The following is a 26238-nucleotide window of genomic DNA, read 5'->3' on the forward strand; positions in this document are numbered from 1 at the left end:
TTTCCAATGACCAATGTTAATGCCATTTTTCACCTGTAAGGAAAAATTAAATATAAAAATAAGTGTAAATTAATGGGCAAATAAATACTAAATACAAAATCATGTATATGTAGTTTAACTCTCATTGGTTCCTGACTTTTCACAGACCCTTTAGAAGAAAAATCTTGAAATGGTTGCTAAGGTTCTGCTTCCAACAGGACAATGAAACTAAACATACTGCTAAAGCTGAACTGCAGTTACAGCCTGGTTAAAACCCAGACTTCAATGCGATAGGTTATCTGTGGCAAGACCTGAAACTTACTGTTCACTAACAACAGTCTCCATGCAGACCGACAGAGTTTGAGGCATTTTGCTAAGATGAATGGGCCAGAATAAGAGGATCCATATGTGCACAGTGGACAGAGACATAGACAAGGTACAACTGCAGGTAAAGATGGGGTGTATACCCAGGGGGCTGAACTGGTATGCACTCAATTAATCTTTTTTCCTTTTTGGTCTAATTCGCTTTTTTAAAGGTTAATTTAAAAAATCAGCTCAAATGTGATGCCATTTTGGTTAAAGTGCTGCGTAGACATTTAGTTACATTATATTTGAATGATAAGGCTAGTAAGACCTCTAGAATAAAAAACATTTACTACATACATCCTTTTTGTTGATGGAAACCAGATTGGGCTTGTGTATGTCAGTGATCAACAGGAGCTCAAAGCTCCCATTAGGGCCACCTAAAGAGGTAAGGGGAAAGGTACAAAATAGGCTAAATGTACCCTGCCCAGATTACAGTTATCAAGAACCCTGGAGGAAGACTGGGGTGGTGTCTGCAGGTGTGCATCTGGTGACTGGCCCACCCATATAACCAGGTCAAGTCCAGCCCAAAATAGTGGTATGGAGCCATTTGTGGGTTTCCCACCGGCAAGATGAATGGTGACAGCCAGATGCCATGGCTGTCAGACTGACTAAAATCCTGGAATAGAAACATGGTCTGAATGGACAATGTTCAAGTCATCAATCGTTTAAGCAGCTGCAAGATGCTGTGGCCCACACCAGTGGTGTTGGTAAGCTGTCAATTTGAAGAAGGAGGCCTTAAAGAACAATGCTCACGGAGGACTCTACTGATTCAATTGATAACTATAGGAAAGTCACGAGCGCTGTGGCAAAAACAGTTGCTGATGCGAAAGCCTGGGTATTGGGGAAGTTTGGATATGCTGAACTATGCACAAGTTTTATTAATCAAGTGCCGGTGGAGTGTAGACCTTTACTGGCGATATTGTTGAGCAATGAAAGGAGCACATTGAGGAACTCCTCACTCAGTTAACATACCCTTCCTTCCATAGGCAGAAATCAATGGTGTTTTGGAGTCCATCTCTGTGGCTGAAGTTACTATGGTGCTTAGATACCTTCATAGAGGCCAAACTGCAGGGGCAGATGATATTCGGCCACAGATGTTGAAGGCACTGTACTAGGACTGTCTGACATATTTCTTATGAATTTAGGAATTATTTGGCATATATTTACTTTCAACTGCATCTTATCACTGGCATACAGAAAAAAATCACAACTTTAAATCCACTTCCCCCTTCCCAGTTTAGCAGAAAAAAATGTGTTTTGGATTATAAACCAGAACTTCAAAATACATTCAGGCGTGTGTATGTGTGTGTGTGTTTACATATCTATTGAAATGTGGAAATTTACTGACTGTTAAAAATAGGCAAAGTCCTCTGAGGGTTAATTTCTGACCTTGTTAGCCAAACACAGTTGAATGGGGAAGTTTTTGCTGTCTGCCAAGGCCTCACCACTGGGAAGGACTGTGTACAAGACCACCTGAGCAACCGGGGACAACTTTAGCATGTTTTGCAGAGTCACCACCAGGTTGCCCCTGTGCTCTGCTACAAAACAGAAAAATATTAAGACTGTAAGTGCATCAGCCACCAACACAGCACCATTTAGGGGTTCATATAAGTGGGAGAAGTTTAAAAATCTTCAAAACAGAACCCAATAAGAATGTCAGCTACATAGCGAATATAAAGTTTTCCAGCACTTTTCATTACAAAACTACGTTGGTTTTCTAAGTTTTGGGGTGTTTGGCATTTATGGATGGAGTGATGTTAATTAACCTGTTCCAGGGGTGATGGCTTCTACGATATGTCCTTGTTGAACCAAATGTCCTTTATTCATCACCTAGACACAGTAAAATCAAGATGCATTAAATTTAATGCATTAAATTATATTTCTGGATAAAAGAAATTCTGTCATGATGTTAGAAACTTGTAACAAGTACTTCTAAATGAAAAAACGTGAGCGTACAAGGCATGGGTCTTTGAGTAAGCACTTATTTTCAGTTATACTCATGTAAACTTAAAACAAATGAGTAAAGTAAAAGTACTTTTCATGCTGCAATGTTTATTATAATCTCATGTTATAATGTTATAGTGAAAGCCAAACACACCATGTAGAAGAAGAATAAGGTCTTCTGGTTTGGCATGAGTGCGCTGTGGTGTATAATGTACTGAGCCTTGATGATGCTGTTTTTATTGCAGCTTAAAGGCGTCGCGCAGCTCTTCAATTTAATAAAACTCCGGCTCTTGGAGTAGAAAGGCTGAAGCCAGAGGTAGGCTGTGGGGTAGTATGGTGTGAGCTGATTTCCCCCATTTACCTCTGGTCTGTTAGTCATTTCATACTGGGCCTATGTAAAAGAAATAATAAAGAAAAACAGAAAAATAAAGCACCCATGATATATAGATGACATGATATATATTTATATCACAGTGCTGCTGAATTCTCAGTTTTGTATCAAGATGATTTTTTTCATAGAAATTTCAACAGAAAGTAAGGGAATGACACTTTATAGCTTCTGTAATGGGGTTTATAGAATATATAATGAAGTTATATAAAAGCTTTGCTGGCTGTCCCAGCAAAGTACTTTAGACTGGAATACTTGAAAAACATTAATGTAGCAGAGCCAATAAACATATTTGGGGGGGGGTGGGGGGGGGGACAGTCACAGATCAGAGCCTTTAAAAATGAAGCTGTGCTGTGGTTTTTGTCCAATCATTATTTAAGCTGATTAATAAACTGACCACATGGCTTGTTTAAAAAAAAAAGTAAATCCACAACGAAGACTCAAAGTTTACAGACAAATGGACAAATTCAAAATTGATGTGTCTCATCTGTTCAGTGTCTGTGACACTAGTCAAAAGCAGTTACTACAAAACAAAACCTAACCACTTTAATCTGTCTTATTTACAGTGCTCAAGTGTTTAATAGACATTATACAACATTAAATGTAACTATAAATGGATAAACACTATCACAATTTGTTATTTAATAGACAGCAATCATAATTAGTAAGATTCCTACCTGAAGAGAGACTTGCTGCATACCCCATGGTTCAGTGTCGAGGGAAAATTTTGCAATGCCTTTGTCATTTGTAACCAGCTTCTGGACTGAATTTATATTATTAGCCTTACTTACAGTCAGAAACACTACTTTTCTTTTCATAGGACTGGAGTTTGGGCCGGTCACTTTAATCTAATGAAGAAGGACAGAAATATCAGAGGACAATGCCACAAACAAACACATCAAATCAATTAAGCTATCATAGGCCTTGACTTAATCCAAAATATCACTTTTAATTACGCAGAGGTTTACACAATATTAAATAGAAACTGATGTAGTGGATTTAACTATTTAATAAAATAGCTTATTTGATGTTATGTTGCTAATAGCTTATTTATGTCGTGTCCATTACACAACATACATAATAATAGTTATCTAAACATTATCTAACATGTTAATGACATTGTATTCTGGTTTAATTCCATAATTAAATAATTCACCTAATATAGCAAACCTGGCTAGTTTTTTAGAGCACAGTGTAGTATTTAGGCTAAGATTAACACACGTTCTTGGCTTGCTACATAATGACAAGTTCATGTTAGCTTAGTGCTTTAATTTATATTTAGCAAATAAGCCTATATATGTTTCTAAATACAATTTACATTAATGGTCAACAACGTAATTACCTTTCCTTCATATGGCATTCCAGGCTTAAATGTTGTTGGTGAATCCTCAAATGAAAGCGTGACAATATTAGATGTTATAGGAGAGCTGCCTGAACCATTCAGAATCACACCTACAGGATAAACACAGTATTAACACAAACCTAAAACTACAGTGATGGTTCAAATGGCACTAAGAAGCAAATATAGTTAGCAAGTAATGAAAAAGTGTCATCTTGAGACTAAATCAATACACACTCGCCACTGCAGAACACATTGCTGGTCTCAGTAAAGGCATTTCTACAAAGTACATAAAGTACAAGTCCACCTTTACAGTTTTTGCAGAGGAAAAGAACTGGTTTGTCTTTGAGATGGAGCTACAAACAACACTGTGTTTGGACACTGTGTTTGGACACTGTGTAGCTATAAACTTCCATTATTTGTTAGCTACATTAGCCTACAAAACAATACTTAAAAAATTGTTAATAACAAAAAAATAACTGAAGACAAAATATAAAAACATTTATTTGTATAATAATGATGATATTAATATGAGGGGCTCAATATCGAGAATCTCTTACCAGTGCCGTCTTCTTCCACTTCACTCTGAGCTATGATTGATGCGTCATAGCGTGGATCTGTTAATGCATATTCTTTCAGATTTAAGATGTGTAGTACACAGCCCTTCTTGTCAGTCTAAAGCAAAAAAAAAAAGTTATTTAATGAAAAAACAAGCATGAAAGATGACTTTCACATCACATAAGAAAATTTTAAGATTTTGTTAAATACAACAGACCATCCATATCATTCCTATTTACTAAAGTAACTAAAACTTGTACGAATGTTTTTTTTTTTTTTAAATAATAATAAATGAGATTATTTATTTATCTTCAGTAAATGTTTATCCTGGTCTGGGTGGCGTTGGTTATAAATGACTGGTTTGTTGATATTTTGGGTCATTTTGGGACTGGATTAGTTTTGCATGTGGAGGTGTGTAATGTAATTAGTACAGGAGTATCTCTGAGATTTAAGTCTTGTTCAAATCCGTCATGTTGGAATGATGGTATGATGGTTTTGCAGTTTATATATAAAAGGGATTTAGACTTTTACAGTTTACAGACATGTTATGGTCACATGACAAATTATTTTATACAGAGACCACTTATGCTGTGAGAATCAATTATACTTATTTACTTATGTGGCAGGAAATGTAATCCCTTCCAAATAGTACTTAGGTTAAGAGAAATTCAGCGTAAGTGTTTATAATCAATGTTCAAGGTACAAAATATAAGTTGCAAACAAACTTCTTTTAATTCAAAGGAGTAACCGGGGAAGTGTAATAGTTTTACTTGCAAGCATTTTCTGTTGAATTTTAAAGATGACTAACCTCCATTTTATAATTCTTGCAGATGTCTGGTGCTGTTGTGCCCCGTTGTGGGAGCCGCCCGTATCTGTAACTGTTATGGCAAACCCTGGACTTCACTATCCCGTTCACCGGCTTCCCGTATGTATATCTGCAGAAATTGTTATGGAATATTGATTGTATAACTTTATACTCGCATGAATTAATTATTTAAGTGAAGCAATACATCAATCTCTTTTACAACATAATTTGTACAAAATTTTTGAGCTTGGTTCAGATTTTAAATAATGAGAAATATCAGCTTTACGGTTCGGGCATTATACTGGATATGCAATATGTTACAAATGTATTGTTCCCAGTCTGGAGTGATGAAACAGAACATTATTAACTAGCGAACACTCACTTTGCACACACTTTCAGCGTGGCATTCGTGTCCAGGATGGTTATGACTGGAGGAAGCTCTACTGTAACTTCAAATGTTGGCAGAACTGTAACAGATGGTGTAACACAGCTTTAAAATATAACTGCCACTCTTATGAATGATATTTTTTATTATGATTCCACATCCTTCTTATTGCATTCAAAAAAGTAAAAAGATCTGGGGAAAAATATAATATGTGCAGCAATATAAGGGGTCCAAGCAATACTTCTTGGCAGTTATTATGGGGTGTTTTATGTTCTCCAGTCTGTGCCTTTTTTAGGTGAATTTGCAGAATGTTTATAGGTAAGGTCAGAATATGTAAACAAGAGTTATATCTAGAACCCTAAAGGCTGCTTCCGTTTGTCCATGAAGGTTGTACAGAGATCCCTACAACAAAGGATTTCCCTTTGACAGAGGGTTCCAAAAATCAAACCCAAACCAAAATTCCTTGCTATATACTGTATATTTTAAAATCCTTTATTTTGTACAATCTAGAAAATCATAACCATTGGCGAAAGTGTCCATTTTACAGAGCACATTTTCAAAATGTTATCTTAAATTTAAGGTTTGCATCTGATAAAACCATCTACACTGATTTTTTTGACCATCTTAAATTTAAATGACATTATCAGGAATCGCAGTGTGCATGAAGTACATATTTTTAAATCTCATCAAAGTTTTGTATCTAATAAATCCCATCTACACTGATTTTTTTACCTAGTGTTTGGACCCCTAAATATAGCAATGACCAGTTTACAAATGTATAAATAAAACAGCAAAACACAGAGGAAATAATTATTAAAGGATAATTAGAATCAGTGATTTTTTTTAAATTAAGGTTTGAAAAAAAAGTTTTAAAACTGTCACATCCATCATGGACAATCTGAAGGGAATGTCACCTAGGTACCCTGCTCCACTGGGTACATCACAGATCCATCCTGCTCAGCTGGCGTCATTGTTTCCCCCCACTGGCCTTGCCATGGTCATCGCTCCCCCCCACTGGCCTCGCCGTGGTTGTCGCTCCCCTCTCTGGCTTTTGCCATGGTCATCAGTCCCCCCTTTGGCCTTGCTGTGGTTATCGTTTTGCCCCGGGGTCCAGACCCTCCTAAGTTTTGGGCACTTCGGGAGCCACGATTTAACGGGGGCAATATGTTACATCCATCATTGACAATTCCCCTCCAGACTGCCAGAGAGCACCTTCACTCACATTTTTGAATGTCTTCTTCTGTTGTCTGTAATCACCTCCTGTGTTTGTGCACATTGTGTTTTGTGTTCCCGTGATTAGTTACCCTATATATGTATGTTCTGCATTTTCCCTCCTTAGTTGCTGAGCATTATTGTTTTTTGTTGTGTTTGTAGTATGACTGTGAGTAGCTTATATTATATATATTGAGTTTTTTGGCTTGCCCTGCCTTTGTCTACAAATTTGTTGTTTTGATAGTTTTTGTTTCTTTCCCTGCCATAGTTTGATTCAGTGTTTCTTTTAATAAAGAAAATCTGCACTTGCATCCGCATCCCATCCCACCTCAGATTCATTATACAAATACAGAAATACAATATAGAAATAGAAATACAAGCTGATGTTTAACCATTATGCTTTATGTTTTTTCTAAAAGTGCAACAATAGTAATAATTGTACTTACACAAAACTTATGTTTGGATCAAATTATCTAATGAATATTCTAAATCATCCATTTTTTAAATTCATATTTATATTAGAAATATTGTATTCAGAGCAATATGAAGAAAATAATTGTGCTAAATAACTTGTATTTTTATCAATAGTCATCATAATATTATCAGTAAAATATAGATTGCATATATTTGGTATTCTAAGGATATTAATAAAGATAAACTGAGCCTGACCGTAGTCCTTGACTTCGAAGGTTTGTGTGAGCTCTTTGTTTTTCTCATCCCAAACAGTGATGACATAAAATCCTTTTGTGGCCTCAGAGTTTATAGGATATGACAAATCCACAAGGCCGCTGTATGTGGTGACGTTCAGCCACTGACCAATGCGGTTTGAGTTTGGGTCCTGAAATTAAATAAAATAAATAAATAAATAAATAAATAAAATTAATGCACTACTATTACATCCTAAAATATAATCATGAGATTAAAAATGATCGTTAATGAGCAAACGTTTCAATTTTTATACTATGTTCCTTAGAACGTTAAAAAAAGAACATGAAAGAGTTTTCAGACTAAATGTTATTTTAAAGGCAAATCATGGCATAAAAGTGCCCAGTTAATATGTTGAATGTTTCACATAGGGCCATACCTGCACTTCTATTGTCGGAAACTGAAAAAGGAAGAAAAAAGAGCTCTTATGATCAAATTCCACATACAGTGAATGTATATTAGTAACACTTTCTATGAATCCTGCATTCATAAATCATCATAATGCACATATAATCCTTGGAATTTGGTAACAATGCTCTGGAACCACTTTATAAATAATATATTAATGTCATTTATCACTACAGTGTCCAGTTGCTTGATGAAATTTTTTTAAATCTAATTTGACCCTAATTTCTCAATGTTTTAAAATAAAAAAAAAAAACATATTTCAGTCATTATGGTCTGTTCTTTTTTTCATTTTAAATATAGATAACTAGTACTTATCAATGAGAGCTATATAAATTTTACTAAAAGTATTTTCCAAGTAAGTTTACTGTTAGTTACTATAATTTTATTTTACATTAATTGATTATTTTATTAAATCGTGACATCTTTGATCTGTCATTAGTATAAACTTGAAGATGTTCCTAAGACAATAGGTTACGGTCCATAACCTCGGTTTTCTGAAACATCGAGTGAAGAAATCCACCTATGGGAAGGGTATCCATACCTGACCTCTGCAGAAGCACCCAATTGCACCAAGTCTGGCTTTAACAGACAGGAGCGCATATCCTATGCCAGGTAGAGTCACACCCCTTACCTGAGTGCATAAAGGACCACTCTCCACTTGATGTTTCAGAGAACCGGGGTTACAGACAGTAACCTATTTTTCTCTTTCATCATCCCGTGTTCGAGATCCACCTATGGGGGAAATGGACAACTCTCATAATAGGCACATCCCATAATACATTTACATTTATGGCATTTATCCAGAGCGACTTACAATTATCTCATTTATACAATGGAGCAGTTGAGGGTTAAGGGCCTTGCTCAAGGGCCCAGCAGTGGCAGCTTGGTGGTGCTGGGATTTGAACTCTCGACCTTCCGATCAGAGGTCCAACGTCTTAACCACTGAGCTATTACTTACTAATATTGAAAGTGAAAGTGAAAGTGAAAGTGAAGTGAAGTGTGGCCAAGTATGGTGACCCATACTAGGAATTTGTGCTCTGCATTTAACCCATCCAAGTGCACACACACACAGTAGTGATCACACACACACACACCGTGAACACACACCCGGAGCAGTGGGCAGCCTTTTTTGCTGCGGCGCCCGGGGAGCAGTTGGGGGTTCGGTGTCTTGCTCAAGGGTCTCACCTCAGTCGTGGTATTGAGGGTGGAGGAGAGCGCTGGTCATTCACTCCCCCCACCTACAATCCCCCCACTCGAACCCACAACCTTCAGGTTCACCTTCGGGTTGCAAGTCCAACTCTCTATCCATTAGGCCACGACTGCCTGGTAACACCATGCACAAAGGTGATAGTAGTACACAGGCGGAAACATGAAGGACATGTAGTGACCTACATATGCAAACAAGCCTGGCAATGCCCATAGAGTAGTGAAGGTGGCATCCAGGTAAGGACTTAGAAGACATGCTGATGACATGAATAAGCAGAGCCTGACAGCCCAAGCTTAAAGGGAAAGTAGAGGGCTTAAGGAAGAGAGGCTATAAGGAGCCCACTCCTACCAGGGTCCTAGTGACTGTCCCCTGGGTTACAGGACACAGAGCATTCAACCTCTAATGCTCCGCAGAGGATAAGGGAGACGGTTGAAAAGCAGAAAGTTCAATCACATCACAGGTGAATGCTGGGAAGTATTTTGGCACAAAGGCCATGTTGGGCTACGAAAAAGTTAATCTCCAATGAGAGAGAATTTAGTGTACAAGGGATGAACAGAGACTGCATGTAAATCACTGACAAAGCTCTCTTAAAGGACAGAAGCTTTGGTGAAATGTCTCCCAGGGGCTCAAAAGGCTATTGAGACAGAGCCTCCAGCACCATGGAGAGGTCCCACTCCAGAACAGTTCTTCTAGTGACTGGAAGGGAATGGCGAGCACCCTTCATAAACCTGCAAACGAGAGGTGTTGTCCCACCATTGTGCCGTCAATCCCAACATGGCAAGCAGCGATAGCTGCTAAGTAGACCTTAATAGTGGAAAAGGATTTACCACCATCCAAAAGGTCTTGCAAAAAGAAAAAACATCTGAAATCGAACACTGTTATGATATTAGCCAGTGCCCATCACACCACTCCTTGAACACACACTACTTACAGTCATATAGGGAGCATGTGGAGGATTCCCTAGCACTCTGTGTGGTGGCAACCACACATGGAGGGAGCCTCACTGTGTTCAGGTTTGCCCTTTCACGGGCCAAGCCTGGAGGGCCACCCTGACTGGGTGAAGGTGAAAGATTTCACCGTTCGCCTGAGAGAGGGGGTCTATGCATAATGGGAGGGGCCATGGTTCCAAAAGAGGAACTATCTTTGCCAGCCACGGTGCTTTGGGCCACCTGGGCACCACCAGAATTTTCGTGCGGGGCAAAGAGATATACGGTTGCCTGACCGAAACTTGAGGGTGGAGGCACCAGTCTTCATAGAGTGGGTTCCCCCTCGACAAGAGGTCTGCACCCCTGTTCAAAATGCCTGGGACATGGGTCACATGTAATGACAGAAAGTGCCGCCTGCTCCATACTAAAAGCCTGTGAGCTTGAGCATGAAGCCTGGGGGAGCGAATCCCTCCTTTACGATTGATGTGTGTTACAGTCGTTATATTGTCACAGCCGACCAGCACATGATGAGACAGGGCAGGAAATGTTTCAGAGCCTTACAAACTGAAATGAGCTCCAAATAATTTATGCGGGCTAAGCGAACCTCGCTTGTCCACACGCCAATCACTGTTCTACTCTCCTGGGTGGCTCCCCACCCTGTTGAGGATGCATCTGTCATTACCACTTTTAGCAACATAACCGCCCTGAGGGGGGGGGCCATGAGTGCAAAACTCTGTGTTCTGGCGCAGGGCTGCTGAGCACAAGTGTGTCACCATGAGATCAACAACTACAGAGTCATATGGCATCAGCTATTCAGATTTTGATGCACGGGTGTTTTGTATTTGTGTTTTATGTTATGCTTATGTTGTTTGTGATTAAATGTTACATTTGAGTTCACTCGGTTCCTGCCTTTTCCTTGCCTGTCTTTGAAGTTTGTTACATTGATGCCAAAACCTGGGAAGGAGGAGGGATGTGCTGTTGGAGAGCCATCACCTCTGCAGGAGGATCGCGGCACTGAGAAAGTGTGGTCCTGGAGTTGCTGCTGTCCGCAGAAAAGGGGAGGAGTGGCTGCCGTCTGCCGGAAAGGGGAGGGGTCACTGCTGGTCACCTGAAAAGGGGGTGAGCCATAGCCATCCACCAGGAGGCCCAGCGCCAGTGCCCGGGGTCATGGGGATCGCTTCACAGCTGGCCGGGTACCAGATGACAGCATGTCTGGGGACCAGGGAACCAGTTTTTTCTTTTTTCTCTCTCCTCTCTCTCCCTCTTACTGTCTCTACTGCTCGCTCCTTCTCTTTCCCCTCTTCCTCCAGAAAGGATAATGGAGCGGCTGGGGATGCAGGGGGAGAGAGAGATGCACATGTGTTTTGTATTTGTGGCTTACTTTTGGTTTTCCTGAGAGGGGGGAGGTGTGATGAGCAGGACAGAGGGGCCAGGCTGTGAGGACGCATCTCTGGCACTGAGTTGGCTAATCAGTGCCAGCTGTGCATCCTCACAGCCTGCCCCCTCCCTCCTGCTCGTCACATGCGCATGGTTACTGAATTCTTCTCCAGACCCAGGAATATGACATTCTGAGTGAGAGTGAAACTGCTTTTGCTCACGTTCACTCTGAAGCAGTGTGATGTGCATGAGCACACAATGAGTGTCTTGCACGACTTTCTCTCTGGAATTGGCTATAATTAGCCAATTGCCTATATATGATAGGATCCTGAGACCCGTCATTCTCAGTGGGGCTAAACCCACCAGAAATAACGAGTAAACCCCTGATGACATAGATGTGGGTGTACCACTCAAATCGTCCCCTTCTGGAGAAGGGAAGAGATTTCCTCTTTCAGAATATGAGTGGTGCTTTCCTCTGTATGAAAAGAGATAACTCTGCTGAAACGTGGGGGGTTTCTTGCAAACTAAAGTCTGTACCCCTTCAGTATATTCTGATTCACTCACTCAGGGGCTGACACAGACCACCAGGCTGTTATGTGACTATTGAGAGTTCCCACCTGAACTGGGGAAGAACTCAGAGCTGCAAATGTGGCTGGTTCGTTCATTTGTGATACAATGGCGCCATCTAGCAGACTAGTTGTGGGTGACGTGGGGCTGCTGGGAGATGTTGTCTGTTGACAAAGAATATATTTGATTTGTTTGATTTTTTTAAATATTTTTTTTTGTTTTGGGGAGCACTGGGGCCAAAGTCTTCAACATATGAGAGCTTTGTCTAGGTAGCTGTGTGGTGACCCTGCTTGTGCAAAATTTCTCACTGAAATGCCTTCCAACTTGGGCTCGGAGGGGAAACACACACTGGACAACACTGGGAATGGTGAAGCCACTATGAAACAGCGTAGGCACCCACTGGTGGAGGAGCTGACCCCACCAACAGAAAGCCACCTTCTCTTTGACGGGTGAACTAGGAGGGCAAAACTGGAGTCCAGAGTACTGGCTGCCTGGGAACATGGACTCAAAGCCCCCTGAGGCCGTGCATCAGGCCAGCCGCTTGTTTGGAGTCTGAGGGAGCGGGGTTAGGGGGATTCTTGGGCATGGCCATGGTGAAGGTCGTTCTCCCCCAGGGCTTGGCAGAAGGGGGATTACCCTGCTGAGCCGGTGGCTTGTTGCAGGGCTTTGCTCTGCCGTCATTCGGGAAATGGTGTCCCGTGTCCCATTCGATATTGGAGTGAGCAGCTTCCCGCTCGCCAAATTCGTAGAGGAAGGACTGAGGTAAGGCAGTGGGAGCGTTAGCCTGGGGAGTTAAAGAAGATGGGATAGCGTCCTCATCCTCTGAACCCTCTAAAAGGCCTTCATCATCCTGACCTCCGAAGCCGGGCGGCTTGTTAACAAAGGAGGGTTCACCTTGTAATATATCCTTGAGGAGAGTCGGGTCGCTTTGGTCAGCCCAACTCAGAGAGGAAAAGGTCCCCAGGAGTGCACTGTCAGAGTCGGACTGTTCAAAATCCACGCTCTGGGTCATGGCCACTTTGAGCCTTCAAAGCAGTGGTTACTGTTTTCAGGGAAGTCGAGGGCTTCTTCTGCATGTTTGTAGCCCATGCAAACCACACAGAAGGTATGAAAATCTCTAGCCATGATAAGACCACTGCACAGGGCTGGGCAGACACGTGACTGGTTATCCCCAGTGGAAGCCAAACCCGGATTAGAATGCAGCATGAAGGCAAAACAGAGAGCTCAGTCGGGTCTGTAAGGTGGGCAGCCGTAGGACAGAGGAAAAAGTTTGAGTGGAGACAGGCAGCCTAATAAGTAGTGCAAGCATGGGTGGCTTGCAGTGAGTAACACAGCTAACCTGGCTAGCAAGAAAAACATGTCTGGCAGAGGCTGATCCAAGAGATATGTTCTCCTGCAGACAAAAAGTGCAAGTCAGTAATCCAGCAAGCTATGCGCACATAATAAACCAGAGGTTGCAAGAAGCAAATGTCAACTAAGGAAGAGTAGCACATGCAGGTCCTTTATGCCCTCAGGTAAGGAGCATGCCTCTATCTGACATTGGACACACACTCGTGTCTGTCAAGGCCAGACTTAGTGCAATTGGATGCTTCTGCAGAGGTCAGGTACGGATACCCTTCCCATAAGAGAATCTCGAACACGAGATGAAAAGAACAACATTTATTATCCTACATAATAACCATGAATAGTTCAAAATACCAAACAATTAATAATAATGTTTACTTTAAAATTGTCAAGTGTTAATAATGCTTACAAAGCAGTTTTACCAAATTACAAAATTACATTTTCATGATTTAATGTCTTCAAAGAAAGTCCTCATGTATTTCCGACGTGAGGAACTGATAAAAGTTTTCAAACCTTCTGATCGTAGGTGAGGAAATTGGTATCCAGAGAGACAATGCGGAACTTCACTGCAGGGGAAAAAATTATATCTATAATGCTGCTGCATTTCAAATCTGACTCGTTTTTAACACATGCTTAAATAATTTACAAAATAACTGGTAGCTAAAGGCAGATGGACACATGACAAATCAGGTTACACACACAGACACACACTATAATGACCATAAAAATACGAAAAGACTAGAAAGACTGGAGAATTGAGAGAATAAATGGAACTAGGAACTGAGAAAAGTGATGCATGCAAGAGATTAAGTTGTTGAATTCTGGATTGTGATTGGTCAGAAAGTGTTGAATTTTCTTTTTTTTTAATACAGCTTTGTATTAATTCACTTGTTCTATGTTATCATTTCTATAGTAACAGCTCATTTACAGGGACTTGTACAGCAGACACTCTACATAATCAAAGCCTAATAAATAGACCTTTAAAAAAATGTTATTTAACAAAAATAAAAACACAATTGGTGAGGGAACGACTGTTTCTAGCTGCTATAATATAAGTGATAACAGGAACAAACCTTTCTGGTGTGTGTTTTGCTACATTAAATGTGTCTATAACCAGTTAAAATGTTTTTCCTTAACAAATAAATTGTAATTGTTGGCACCCTGTCATTGATTATTTTCCTATAACAGCATGGTAAACAGTATTTATTTCTTATTTAATTACAAAAAAATATATGAAACGAAAAAGGAACATGTGCTAATAGTGATCAGGAATGTTGTCAGGGAGGAGCTGGGGCAAGAACTGAGGAAAACAGGAAGCAGGAACTGTGGAAAATCATTTAGAGAGTGTTACCAGTTTGTCCTGGTTTGTAGATGGGTTTGTCCGTCTGAATGATGGTCAGGTGTTCTGGAGGTGTGATGAGGATCTTTGTTGCCTTGTTCAGGATTGTTTTTGATCCTTTAATCTCAATCTTAATAAATGCCACCAATTCCATGGTTACAACAGGAACCTGTTTAAAAAAAACAACAACAATATCACAATAGTGGTTCTTGAATTACTACTACTACTACTACTAATAATAATAATAATAATTTCACACATTTGTATTAATATTATTTAATTAAATTATTTACTTATTTTGGATTTAAAATAATTCCATTTTTATTACTATTATTATTAGTAGTACTATTTCAAAGCTTCACAAAATATTACATAAATATTACAGAAAATATTACACTATATTTATTTATATGTAAATGTATTATTATTATTATTATTATTATTATTATTATTATTATTAAAACCATACAGTCAAAAATGAAAAAGTGAAAAGCAAAGGCCAAAATCATGCTGTTAATATTTATAGCATATTTATTTAATTTTTATTATTTAATTTAATTTCTAATAAATTTCAGCAAAACTATTCTTAATGTCAGAGTTGTTTTTCCTGATTCAAATCCTCAGCTGATTTACAAGCCGGAACTCATGTAACACCATGTTGCCAGGGGCTTTAAGACAATTGAGCTCATCAGCTATACATTAAGCCCTTTATGGGTTGGGAGTTTAGAAAGTTTTAGATTTTGAGAAAATTGCTACTCAACAAATTAACTACTCTGGATTTTGACTGATTTGTCAGGTACGAATATTTCCTTATAATAACTTTCCTTATAGTTATATTAACATATAATTGTCATGTCTACACCAGAATCTGTAGTGAAGTCCACTTCCCACAATGCAACTCTGCCTACAAACATGGACACCTTGGACTACAACACGCACACACCACGTTCAGGGTCAGGTTCATCCGATTACTGATTGCAAACACTTGGACTCAATCACGTCCACACACATAGAAGCACCTTCACTATACCAACACTGTGTAATGTATTTGTTCAGCTCTGACTTTTTACCTGCCATACCAAGCCTTTGAGCATTTGTTTAGTAACAAAAATACCTTGTTTAGGAGATATTACATATAGTTGCATGGCTTTTTATCTAAAATCTTGGATATTAGCCACCTAGCTAGTATTATTGTTTTTATTTTTTTTTAATTTGAGGTTTGGTGAGGTCATTTTTCTTATGAATATCATTAGATAGCTTTCTATGTTTTCAGATTTTTTTCTACCCTGTATCACACAACACATTATCTGTATTAATTACATCACACCAGTCTCTGAATTCACATGTAATTTATATCTCGGGTTAAGTGGCAGAATTGAGCAGCTCAGTTCCTCCTGGGGTTTGAGCTCATTTCTCAACCAGAAAAAAAATGTAAAAGTTTGAAACAAAAAAGTTTTGTATACACAAAATCACAGTTGTTTAAGAGATCCTAAAAAAGTCTATAATTATGACAGGTTTAGAAACACACATACAGTAACTAGCTGTATATGTGTCATGTCGTCTCAGGGAGTTTTTCCTTGCCACCGTCGCCTCTGGCTTGCACATTAGGGATAAATTCATATAAAATGTATATCCTGAATGTATTTATTTCTGTAAAGCTGCTTTGTGACAATGTCTGCTGTTAAAGTGCTATGACAAATAAAATTTAATTGAATTGACATATAAACATTACAGACTGCACCTTTAAGATAATGTCATTATGATGTAATTATGAGGAGTTTGACCTGGAATGGGATACAACGGTAGTATTCTTCTGTTATAGACTTTTCCATCAGAAGAGTGACACTGTTTTGGTTGTACTCCAGGTTCACTTCCAGTGAAACAGGTCCAAAGGGGTACACCGTTACACATAGCGTCTCAGTAGTGCCCCCTACAGTCTGGGAGGTCAGAGCCAACAGGTAAATGCTAAACAGAAACAAAACGAAAGTAAATTAATTTTGGTCTCTATGTAGCTATGCTCTGTCTGGTCTTTTTATATTTTATAACAATAGAACTGTAGCACCAGTCTGTACGTGTATTCATCAGTGATGATCATCATGACAATTATTACTGTAAGTGAAGCACAAAAAAACTTCAAAATTTCCTTCACAATTGTTGGAAGCTACTCAAGTTCTTCCACTACAACCTTGGCAAATCATGTCTTCATGGAGCTCACTTTGTGCACAGGGGCATTGTCATACTGGAAGAGGTTTTGCACTCCTTAGCTCCAATTAAAGGAAATCTTAAAGCTACAGAATACAAAAAACATGCTAGAGAATTGTTTGCTTTCAACTTTGTAACAATAGTTTGGAGAAGGAACACATATGGGTGGTCAGGTGACCTCAATCTTTTTTGCTATATAGTGTACATATATTTGACCTATGGAGCGTTGTATGGAGCGTTTATGTTCAGATTACACCAGAGCACAGTGACACCACGTCCAACACGCTGTCATGTTAATCAGTGAGCCCTATAACACTGACTCACTGACAGAGCAGGAAGTGGCTATTTAAAAACAACAAATAAGCATGTTTGCATAACACTGTTTTAGTTTGCAGCTAGAAATACTAAAACTAGTAAAATATTCATGCTTGCATGCATGTTTTTTATGAATGCTAATAATCTAAACAGCACATTGGTGATATTTAAGTCTGAGCCTCACTGCAGAATTCTAATTATTCTAATACTAATTAGCTATACATCATTTCTACTCATTTCCACTAAAGTTTTCTTTTTTGTTCAGGAATAAATAGTGAGAAATATCTAGGAAAACAAGAAACACTTACACATACAAACCCCCTCAGTTTTTTTTTTAACTTAACATCTAGTGTGTTCATAGATCTGTTTGGATCTATGAACACACTATAAAGTGATTATGGCCTCATGTAGTTTTACATATTGATATAATGTCCATTTTACTACACTAAATTAATTTTGTAAATGTGTGTATTTTTATTTAATTAGTTTATCATAAATGTTATTACTTACTTAGCTATTAACATATAATACATTTAGTTATGTTAGGCCAAAGTGAAATTAACATTTCCTTTGAAACCAACCCAAGACACATGCTCAAAATAACTAGAAGACGTTACAATCTTCCTGCTCTGCCATGATTCACCAACTCGCTACTCAACAAATTAACTTTTTTTTTTTACTGTTTATCAGGTATGAATAAGTTCTCTAACATGTAAAGCATTTTTTTCTTTTTTACAAAAATCTTATCTATGTTATCTATAGTTGCATGGCTTTTTAACATGATGTGTTACTTGGCTAAAAAGCCAGATGAAGTAAAAACATCTTGGGTATTAGCTACCTATCTAGTATTATTATGTTTTTAATCTTAAAAGATAACCTCAGGTCATCGTTCTTATAAAAATCATTAGATTGCTTTCTATATTTTCATGGAGCACATTTTTTCTACCACATTTCACACAGCGCATTATTTGGATTAACTGCATCACAGCATGTCTGAATACACAAATCACTTAAGTTAGCTAGCTAGCTGGCTAACTAGGGTTTCTGCCTCACTACACAACAAATTAATTTCTATGGATTATGACTGTTTTGTTCCCCCAGAGGCCGAACGCTGGCTCTAATGAGTTCGAGATCCAAATGTGCTGAGCTAGTACCATGATCTATCTTCAGGGCCTGCCTTCTCCCAATCTGTCACGTACTTCATTTTACCACAAACCCATCGGAAGTACAGGAGGCATCAGGTGGGGTAAGCTGGCACACCATCGATGATATGAGGGTCACCCCAGCTTGTGAAGTACATGGCTGTATAAACCCTGCTGCTAAGGTTTCTTGGATATAAGACTCCGTGGCAATTTTCTCAGAACCAGCAGGGAAGAATAACCTGCCATGGAGTGGACAGATCCCTAGCAAGAGGTTAATGGCACAATCATATGACCTGAGGGGTGGGGAAATAACAGCTTTCTTTTTGCTAAAGGCTTGAAAGAACTCGAGTGGAAATCAGGAAAAATCAGGAATCCCAGCCATATCACTGGTGGGAGGATAACTGGTGCTATTCTTATTGATGCAGGATCCCTGACACTGGGATCTCCAAACCGAGATGGAGTGAGTTGACCAGTAGATCCGGGGGTTGTCGAATTCCAACCCTTGATGAATAAGATGGTTGACCAGTAGATCCAGGGGTTATGGTATTCCACTCTTCATTAACCATTGAAATGCATCATAATGTCTATTTACATGATGTGTTACTTAGCTAAAACAGCCAAATTGGGTAAAAAAAAATTAAGTCATGGTTATTAGACACATAGCCTCTACTATTGTGTTTTTTAACCAAACCTCAGGTAATCTTCCTTACGAAAATCATAAGATAGATTTCTATATTTTGAATAGCTTCAATGAAGGAGAAAAACACTGACCTATCTTTCTCTTTATCAGGTTTAGGTGGATTTATTTCTTTCTCTTTATCAGGTTTAGATGGATTCCTTTCTTTCTCTTTATCAGGTTTAGGTGGATTTATTTCTTTCTCTTTATCAGGTTTAGATGGATTTATTTCTTTCTCTTTATCAGGTTTAGATGGTTGCCTGTAAAGAAGTATGAGTAGACATTAGAGCACAATTCAACAGTTAATCAGTCTCACGGCAAATGGTACATAATAATAAGCACTGAAATGTAGATTTTTTTTCCAAAAGTATAGGTTAATGTTATATATAGTTATATGGCTATTTACATGACATGTTATGAAGCGAAAACAGCCAAATTGGGTAAACATACAAAAATCTCGGTTATTAGCCACTGAGCTCCTACTATTATATTTTTTAAACCCTACCTCAGGTCGTGTTCATTACGAAAATCATAAGATAATGTTCTATATTTTGAATAGCTTCAGTGAAGGAGTCTCAGAAAAACACTGACCTTTCTTTCTCTTTATCAGGTTTAGATGGATTCATTTCTTTCTCTTTATCAGGTTTAGATGGATTCATTTCTTTCTCTTTATCAGGCTTAGATGGATTCATTTCTTTCTCTTTATCAGGCTTAGATGGATTCATTTCTTTCTCTTTATCAGGTTTAGATGGATTCATTTCTTTCTCTTTATCAGGCTTAGATGGATTCATTTCTTTCTCTTTATCAGGTTTAGATGGATTCATTTCTTTCTCTTTATCAGGTTTAGATGGATTCATTTCTTTCTCTTTATCAGGTTTAGATGGATTCATTTCTTTCTCTTTATCAGGCTTAGATGGATTCATTTCTTTCTCTTTATCAGGTTTAGATGGATTCATTTCTTTCTCTTTATCAGGCTTAGATGGATTCATTTCTTTCTCTTTATCAGGTTTAGATGGATTCATTTCTTTCTCTTTATCAGGTTTAGATGGATTCATTTCTTTCTCTTTATCAGGCTTAGATGGATTCATTTCTTTCTCTTTATCAGGTTTAGATGGATTCATTTCTTTCTCTTTATCAGGCTTAGATGGATTCATTTCTTTCTCTTTATCAGGCTTAGATGGATTCATTTCTTTCTCTTTATCAGGTTTAGATGGATTCATTTCTTTCTCTTTATCAGGCTTAGATGGATTCATTTCTTTCTCTTTATCAGGTTTAGATGGATTCATTTCTTTCTCTTTATCAGGCTTAGATGGATTCATTTCTTTCTCTTTATCAGATTCAGGTGGATTCATTTCTTTCTCTTTATCAGGTTTAGATGGATTCCTGTAAAGAAGTATGAGCAGACATTAGAGCACAGTTCAACAGTTAATCAGTCTCAGGGCAAAAACTAGATAATAAGTACTAAGTATTGAAATATGATTCTTGTTTTTTTTTTTTAAATGTATGAGTTAACACACAATTGTAGTTAATTGTTGAATATTACTTATATTTTATGTTCATATGCGAAATGCTCCACTTAATATTCGATAAATCATATTCTTGTTAATGCAATAGTAATGAAATTCTAGTACATTAGAATGTACACAACATCATTAAACATAGAAATGCATTTCTGATGTTCAATACTCAAGAATTTGATAATAAACATCACAAACCATCGTGATTCATTGTTTGGATTAATTACATCACACCAGTCTCTGAATTTACATGATACATTGACATTAGCTATCTAGCTGTCTAACTAGAGTTTCTGAACTCTGACTTGCAGCACTTTTCCAGATTAAGTGGCTGGAGATGATTTGCCTAAACTTTTGCATCATTATATATTGTAGCTACATATCTTGTCTCCAATGAAAAAAAAACATTTAATTTTTGATTGGTTGAATTGCTGCTGTGTTGTTCCAGTCCTCTTTGTAATAGAAAACATGATGGATGACATAACACCTGATTTCTTTCTAAGCTTGCAGTTTGTTTTCGAATAGATTTAATGAAAGAGTCTCAGAAAAATACTGACCTTTCTTTCTCTTCAGATGAATGCCTGTGAAGAAGTATGAGCAGACGTTAGAGCACAATCCAACAGTTAATCAGTCTCAGAGCAAATGTTACATAGTGAATAGTAAGTATTAAAGTAGAGTCTTTTTTTTTTTTTCAAATGTATGGGTTAACACACAAGTGTAGTTATTTGTTGAATATTACTTATATTTTATGTTCATACTACTATACCCATGGCAACAAAAACTCGAGAAAAGACACAGAAGATGCGTGAAAGACGTTCTTTGCAATCTTCACATGGAGGTGGTTGCTCAAGAGGAGTTGGTAGATATATATTGTAAAATATATACAATATATTTTGTAGCTATGTAGCTAGTCTTCAATGAAAAAATAACATTTGATAATTGATTAGTTGAATTCCTGTTGTGTTGTGCCAGTCCTCCTGGTAATAGAAGACATGATGGACGACATGATGCCTAATTTCTCCTAGGCTTTCAGTTTGTTTTTGAATAGATTTAATGAAAGAGTCTCAGAAAAATACTGACCTTTCTTTCTCTTCAGATGAATGCCTGTAAAGACGTATGAGCAGACATTAGAGCACAATCCAGCAGTTAATCAGTGTCAGGGAAAATGCTACATAATAAATATTAAGTTTTGAAATACAGATTTTTTCCAATGTATGGGATAATGCACAAGTGTAGTTAATTGTTGAATATTACTTATATTTTATGTTCATATGTGAAATGCGGCACTTAATATTGAGTAAATCATATTCTTGTAAATGCAGTACTAATGAAATTCTAATGGCTGGGTTTCTGAGCTCACGTCTGAGCTTTTACAGCTTACGAAATATTTCATTATTAAATATTGTATCTATGTAGCTTGTTTTGAATGAAAAAATAAACCATTTGGTTGTTGATTGTTTGAATTGCTGCTGTGTTGTTCCAGTCCTCAGTGTAATAGAAAACATGATGGATGACATAACACCTGATTTCCATCGAGGCTTGCAGTTTGTTTTTGAATAGATTTAATGAAAGAGTCTCAGAAAAATACTGACCTTTCTTTCTCTTTAGATGAATGCCTGTGAAGAAGTATGAGCAGCCATTAGAGCACAATCCAGCAATTAATCAGTGTCAGGGCAAATGCTACATAATTGTAAGTATTAATGTACAGTTTTTTTTTTCTTCAAATTTATGGGTTAACACACAAGTGTAGTTAATTTTTAAATATTACTTATATTTTATATTCATATGTGATATGCTCCACTTAATATTGAGTAAATCATACTCTTGTACATGCAGTACTAAAGAAATTCTAATTCGTTCAACTTCATTAACCACAGAAATGCAATTCCACTTTCAATTCCCAAGAATTTGTAATAAACCATGACCGAGCCAAAATTCTGGACAAAGCGGTGGAAGAAATTAGCAAAGCCCAGGAAGCTTTGGACCAACTTAACTTAAGTCAGATGTGGCCAATTGGCCACTTCCTGTATTTCAGTGGGATCTATGCAGATACTACCCGTGGCAATGACAAACCAAAGAAAAGACACAGAAGATGTGTGAAACACTCTCCTTGCAATCTTCACTTGGAGGTGGTTGCTCAAGAAGAGCTGAACAACCCACCTAACATGCCCTACATGTTCCTCCTGCAACTTCCAATAGATAAGGATGTCATCTAAATAGACGTAAATGTAGCGGTTAAGGCTCTTCCTGAGAACCTTTGTAATGAATCTCTGGAAGTCTGTAGGACCATTTATTAACCTGATGCATCACTCTGTATTCATAGTGCCCATAGTGTGTAATGTAGACGGTCTTCCATTCGTCCCCCTGCCGAATAAGATTGTGGGCACTGTGTAGGTCTCCCTTCATAAAAATCAGTGCTTACCGCAGTGACTGAAAGGCCAATGCCAGAAAAGGAAGGGGGTATCAGTCCTTTAACATGATCTTATTGAGGCCTCTGTAATCAATATAGAGGCAAACCCCCCCAGCTTTCTTCCCAATAGAGAGGAAGATAGCACCAGTGGGAGAATAACTGGGACTAACCTTATTGATCCAGGATCCCTGACACTGGGATCCCCACACCTAGCTGGGGTGAGTTGACCAATCAATTTGGGGGTTGTGGCATTCCAGCCAAGTGGACCCCAAAATGAGTTGTAACTCAGGAGCCTTGATTAAGAACAGGCATCTCTGTTACACTGTTGGTGTATGTGCAAAGTAACTGGGGTTACTTTATGGAACTAAGGGATCGGCCATCAATGGCTGAAACTGAGATGAGAGGCTCTAACATCCAAATGAGTAGTGGTAGGGCTATCGCTAGGTAAGAGTCAATGAAATTTCCTGCAGCTACTGAGTCCAGAAACACCTTAATGGCTTTCTCCTACTGTTAATTGCAGAAGATTGTTGCCTGCAGGAAGCAGCTGATGCCACAGACGCCCTATCCTGGGGCAAGCCTTGGCTTTTACAGACAGTTCAGGGCATATGGTGCGAAAAAGCCCGGCATAGACTCTTCAAAATACTCAAAATGCTCTCCCATAGTTTTGAGGGTTGATAGTAGTTGAGGAACCATTTGGGGCAGGTACATAGCTAGGATTCTTATGTTTGTTAAAGTTACATCAGGTTGTCTTTTTTGAGAAAATCATTAGATGGCTTTCTACATTTTGATGAAGCACATTTTGTCAACCCCCTTTTCCACAATGCATTATCTGGTTTAAATGAAACACACAAGTTTCTGAATTTATATGATACATGTTAGCTAGATAGCTGGCTAACTAGGTTTCTGCCTTCCCGACCTGCGCTCTTACAGTTAATTAAATATGTCATTTCTAAATACTGTAGCTACATATATTATGTCGAATGAAAAAAACATCTAATTATTGATTGGTTGAATTGCTGCTGTGTTGTTCCAGTCCTCATTGTAATAGAAAACATGATGGATGACATGACACCTGATTTCTTTCTAGGCTTGCAGTTTGTTTTTGAATAGATTTAATGAAAGAGTCTCAGAAAAATACTGACCTTTCTTTCTCTTCAGATGAATGCCTGTGAAGAAGTATGAGCAGACGTTAGAGCACAATCCAACAGTTAATCAGTCTCAGAGCAAATGTTACATAGTGAATAGTAAGTATTAAAGTAGAGTCTTTTTTTTTTTTTCAAATGTATGGGTTAACACACAAGTGTAGTTATTTGTTGAATATTACTTATATTTTATGTTCATACTACTATACCCATGGCAACAAAAACTCGAGAAAAGACACAGAAGATGCGTGAAAGACGTTCTTTGCAATCTTCACATGGAGGTGGTTGCTCAAGAGGAGTTGGTAGATATATATTGTAAAATATATACAATATATTTTGTAGCTATGTAGCTAGTCTTCAATGAAAAAATAACATTTGATAATTGATTAGTTGAATTCCTGTTGTGTTGTGCCAGTCCTCCTGGTAATAGAAGACATGATGGACGACATGATGCCTAATTTCTCCTAGGCTTTCAGTTTGTTTTTGAATAGATTTAATGAAAGAGTCTCAGAAAAATACTGACCTTTCTTTCTCTTCAGATGAATGCCTGTAAAGACGTATGAGCAGACATTAGAGCACAATCCAGCAGTTAATCAGTGTCAGGGAAAATGCTACATAATAAATATTAAGTTTTGAAATACAGATTTTTTCCAATGTATGGGATAATGCACAAGTGTAGTTAATTGTTGAATATTACTTATATTTTATGTTCATATGTGAAATGCGGCACTTAATATTGAGTAAATCATATTCTTGTAAATGCAGTACTAATGAAATTCTAATGGCTGGGTTTCTGAGCTCACGTCTGAGCTTTTACAGCTTACGAAATATTTCATTATTAAATATTGTATCTATGTAGCTTGTTTTGAATGAAAAAATAAACCATTTGGTTGTTGATTGTTTGAATTGCTGCTGTGTTGTTCCAGTCCTCAGTGTAATAGAAAACATGATGGATGACATAACACCTGATTTCCATCGAGGCTTGCAGTTTGTTTTTGAATAGATTTAATGAAAGAGTCTCAGAAAAATACTGACCTTTCTTTCTCTTTAGATGAATGCCTGTGAAGAAGTATGAGCAGCCATTAGAGCACAATCCAGCAATTAATCAGTGTCAGGGCAAATGCTACATAATTGTAAGTATTAATGTACAGTTTTTTTTTTCTTCAAATTTATGGGTTAACACACAAGTGTAGTTAATTTTTAAATATTACTTATATTTTATATTCATATGTGATATGCTCCACTTAATATTGAGTAAATCATACTCTTGTACATGCAGTACTAAAGAAATTCTAATTCGTTCAACTTCATTAACCACAGAAATGCAATTCCACTTTCAATTCCCAAGAATTTGTAATAAACCATGACCGAGCCAAAATTCTGGACAAAGCGGTGGAAGAAATTAGCAAAGCCCAGGAAGCTTTGGACCAACTTAACTTAAGTCAGATGTGGCCAATTGGCCACTTCCTGTATTTCAGTGGGATCTATGCAGATACTACCCGTGGCAATGACAAACCAAAGAAAAGACACAGAAGATGTGTGAAACACTCTCCTTGCAATCTTCACTTGGAGGTGGTTGCTCAAGAAGAGCTGAACAACCCACCTAACATGCCCTACATGTTCCTCCTGCAACTTCCAATAGATAAGGATGTCATCTAAATAGACGTAAATGTAGCGGTTAAGGCTCTTCCTGAGAACCTTTGTAATGAATCTCTGGAAGTCTGTAGGACCATTTATTAACCTGATGCATCACTCTGTATTCATAGTGCCCATAGTGTGTAATGTAGACGGTCTTCCATTCGTCCCCCTGCCGAATAAGATTGTGGGCACTGTGTAGGTCTCCCTTCATAAAAATCAGTGCTTACCGCAGTGACTGAAAGGCCAATGCCAGAAAAGGAAGGGGGTATCAGTCCTTTAACATGATCTTATTGAGGCCTCTGTAATCAATATAGAGGCAAACCCCCCCAGCTTTCTTCCCAATAGAG

The 26238-nt window shown here is 38.0% G+C and overlaps 1 protein-coding gene across 1 annotated transcript in view; it reads right to left on the reverse strand.

Annotated features, from left to right (window-relative positions):
* Positions 1–26238, reverse strand: part of LOC113546056 (alpha-2-macroglobulin-like protein 1) — a 53965-nt gene that overhangs the window by 15972 nt on the left and 11755 nt on the right. The window contains exons 5-18 of the mRNA XM_053236339.1: positions 19280–19444; positions 16634–16814; positions 14862–15018; positions 14024–14076; positions 8061–8081; positions 7646–7814; positions 5762–5846; positions 5383–5509; positions 4577–4691; positions 4020–4129; positions 3355–3525; positions 2444–2680; positions 2112–2175; positions 1735–1907 (exon numbers count right to left, since the gene is read on the reverse strand). Coding sequence (XP_053092314.1) covers positions 1735–1907; positions 2112–2175; positions 2444–2680; positions 3355–3525; positions 4020–4129; positions 4577–4691; positions 5383–5509; positions 5762–5846; positions 7646–7814; positions 8061–8081; positions 14024–14076; positions 14862–15018; positions 16634–16814; positions 19280–19444 — 1828 coding nt within the window. The remainder of the gene's footprint in view (positions 1–1734; positions 1908–2111; positions 2176–2443; positions 2681–3354; positions 3526–4019; positions 4130–4576; positions 4692–5382; positions 5510–5761; positions 5847–7645; positions 7815–8060; positions 8082–14023; positions 14077–14861; positions 15019–16633; positions 16815–19279; positions 19445–26238) is intronic.

This window comes from Pangasianodon hypophthalmus, chromosome 8 (genome assembly GCF_027358585.1).
Source record: "Pangasianodon hypophthalmus isolate fPanHyp1 chromosome 8, fPanHyp1.pri, whole genome shotgun sequence".
Classification (NCBI taxonomy): domain Eukaryota; kingdom Metazoa; phylum Chordata; class Actinopteri; order Siluriformes; family Pangasiidae; genus Pangasianodon; species Pangasianodon hypophthalmus.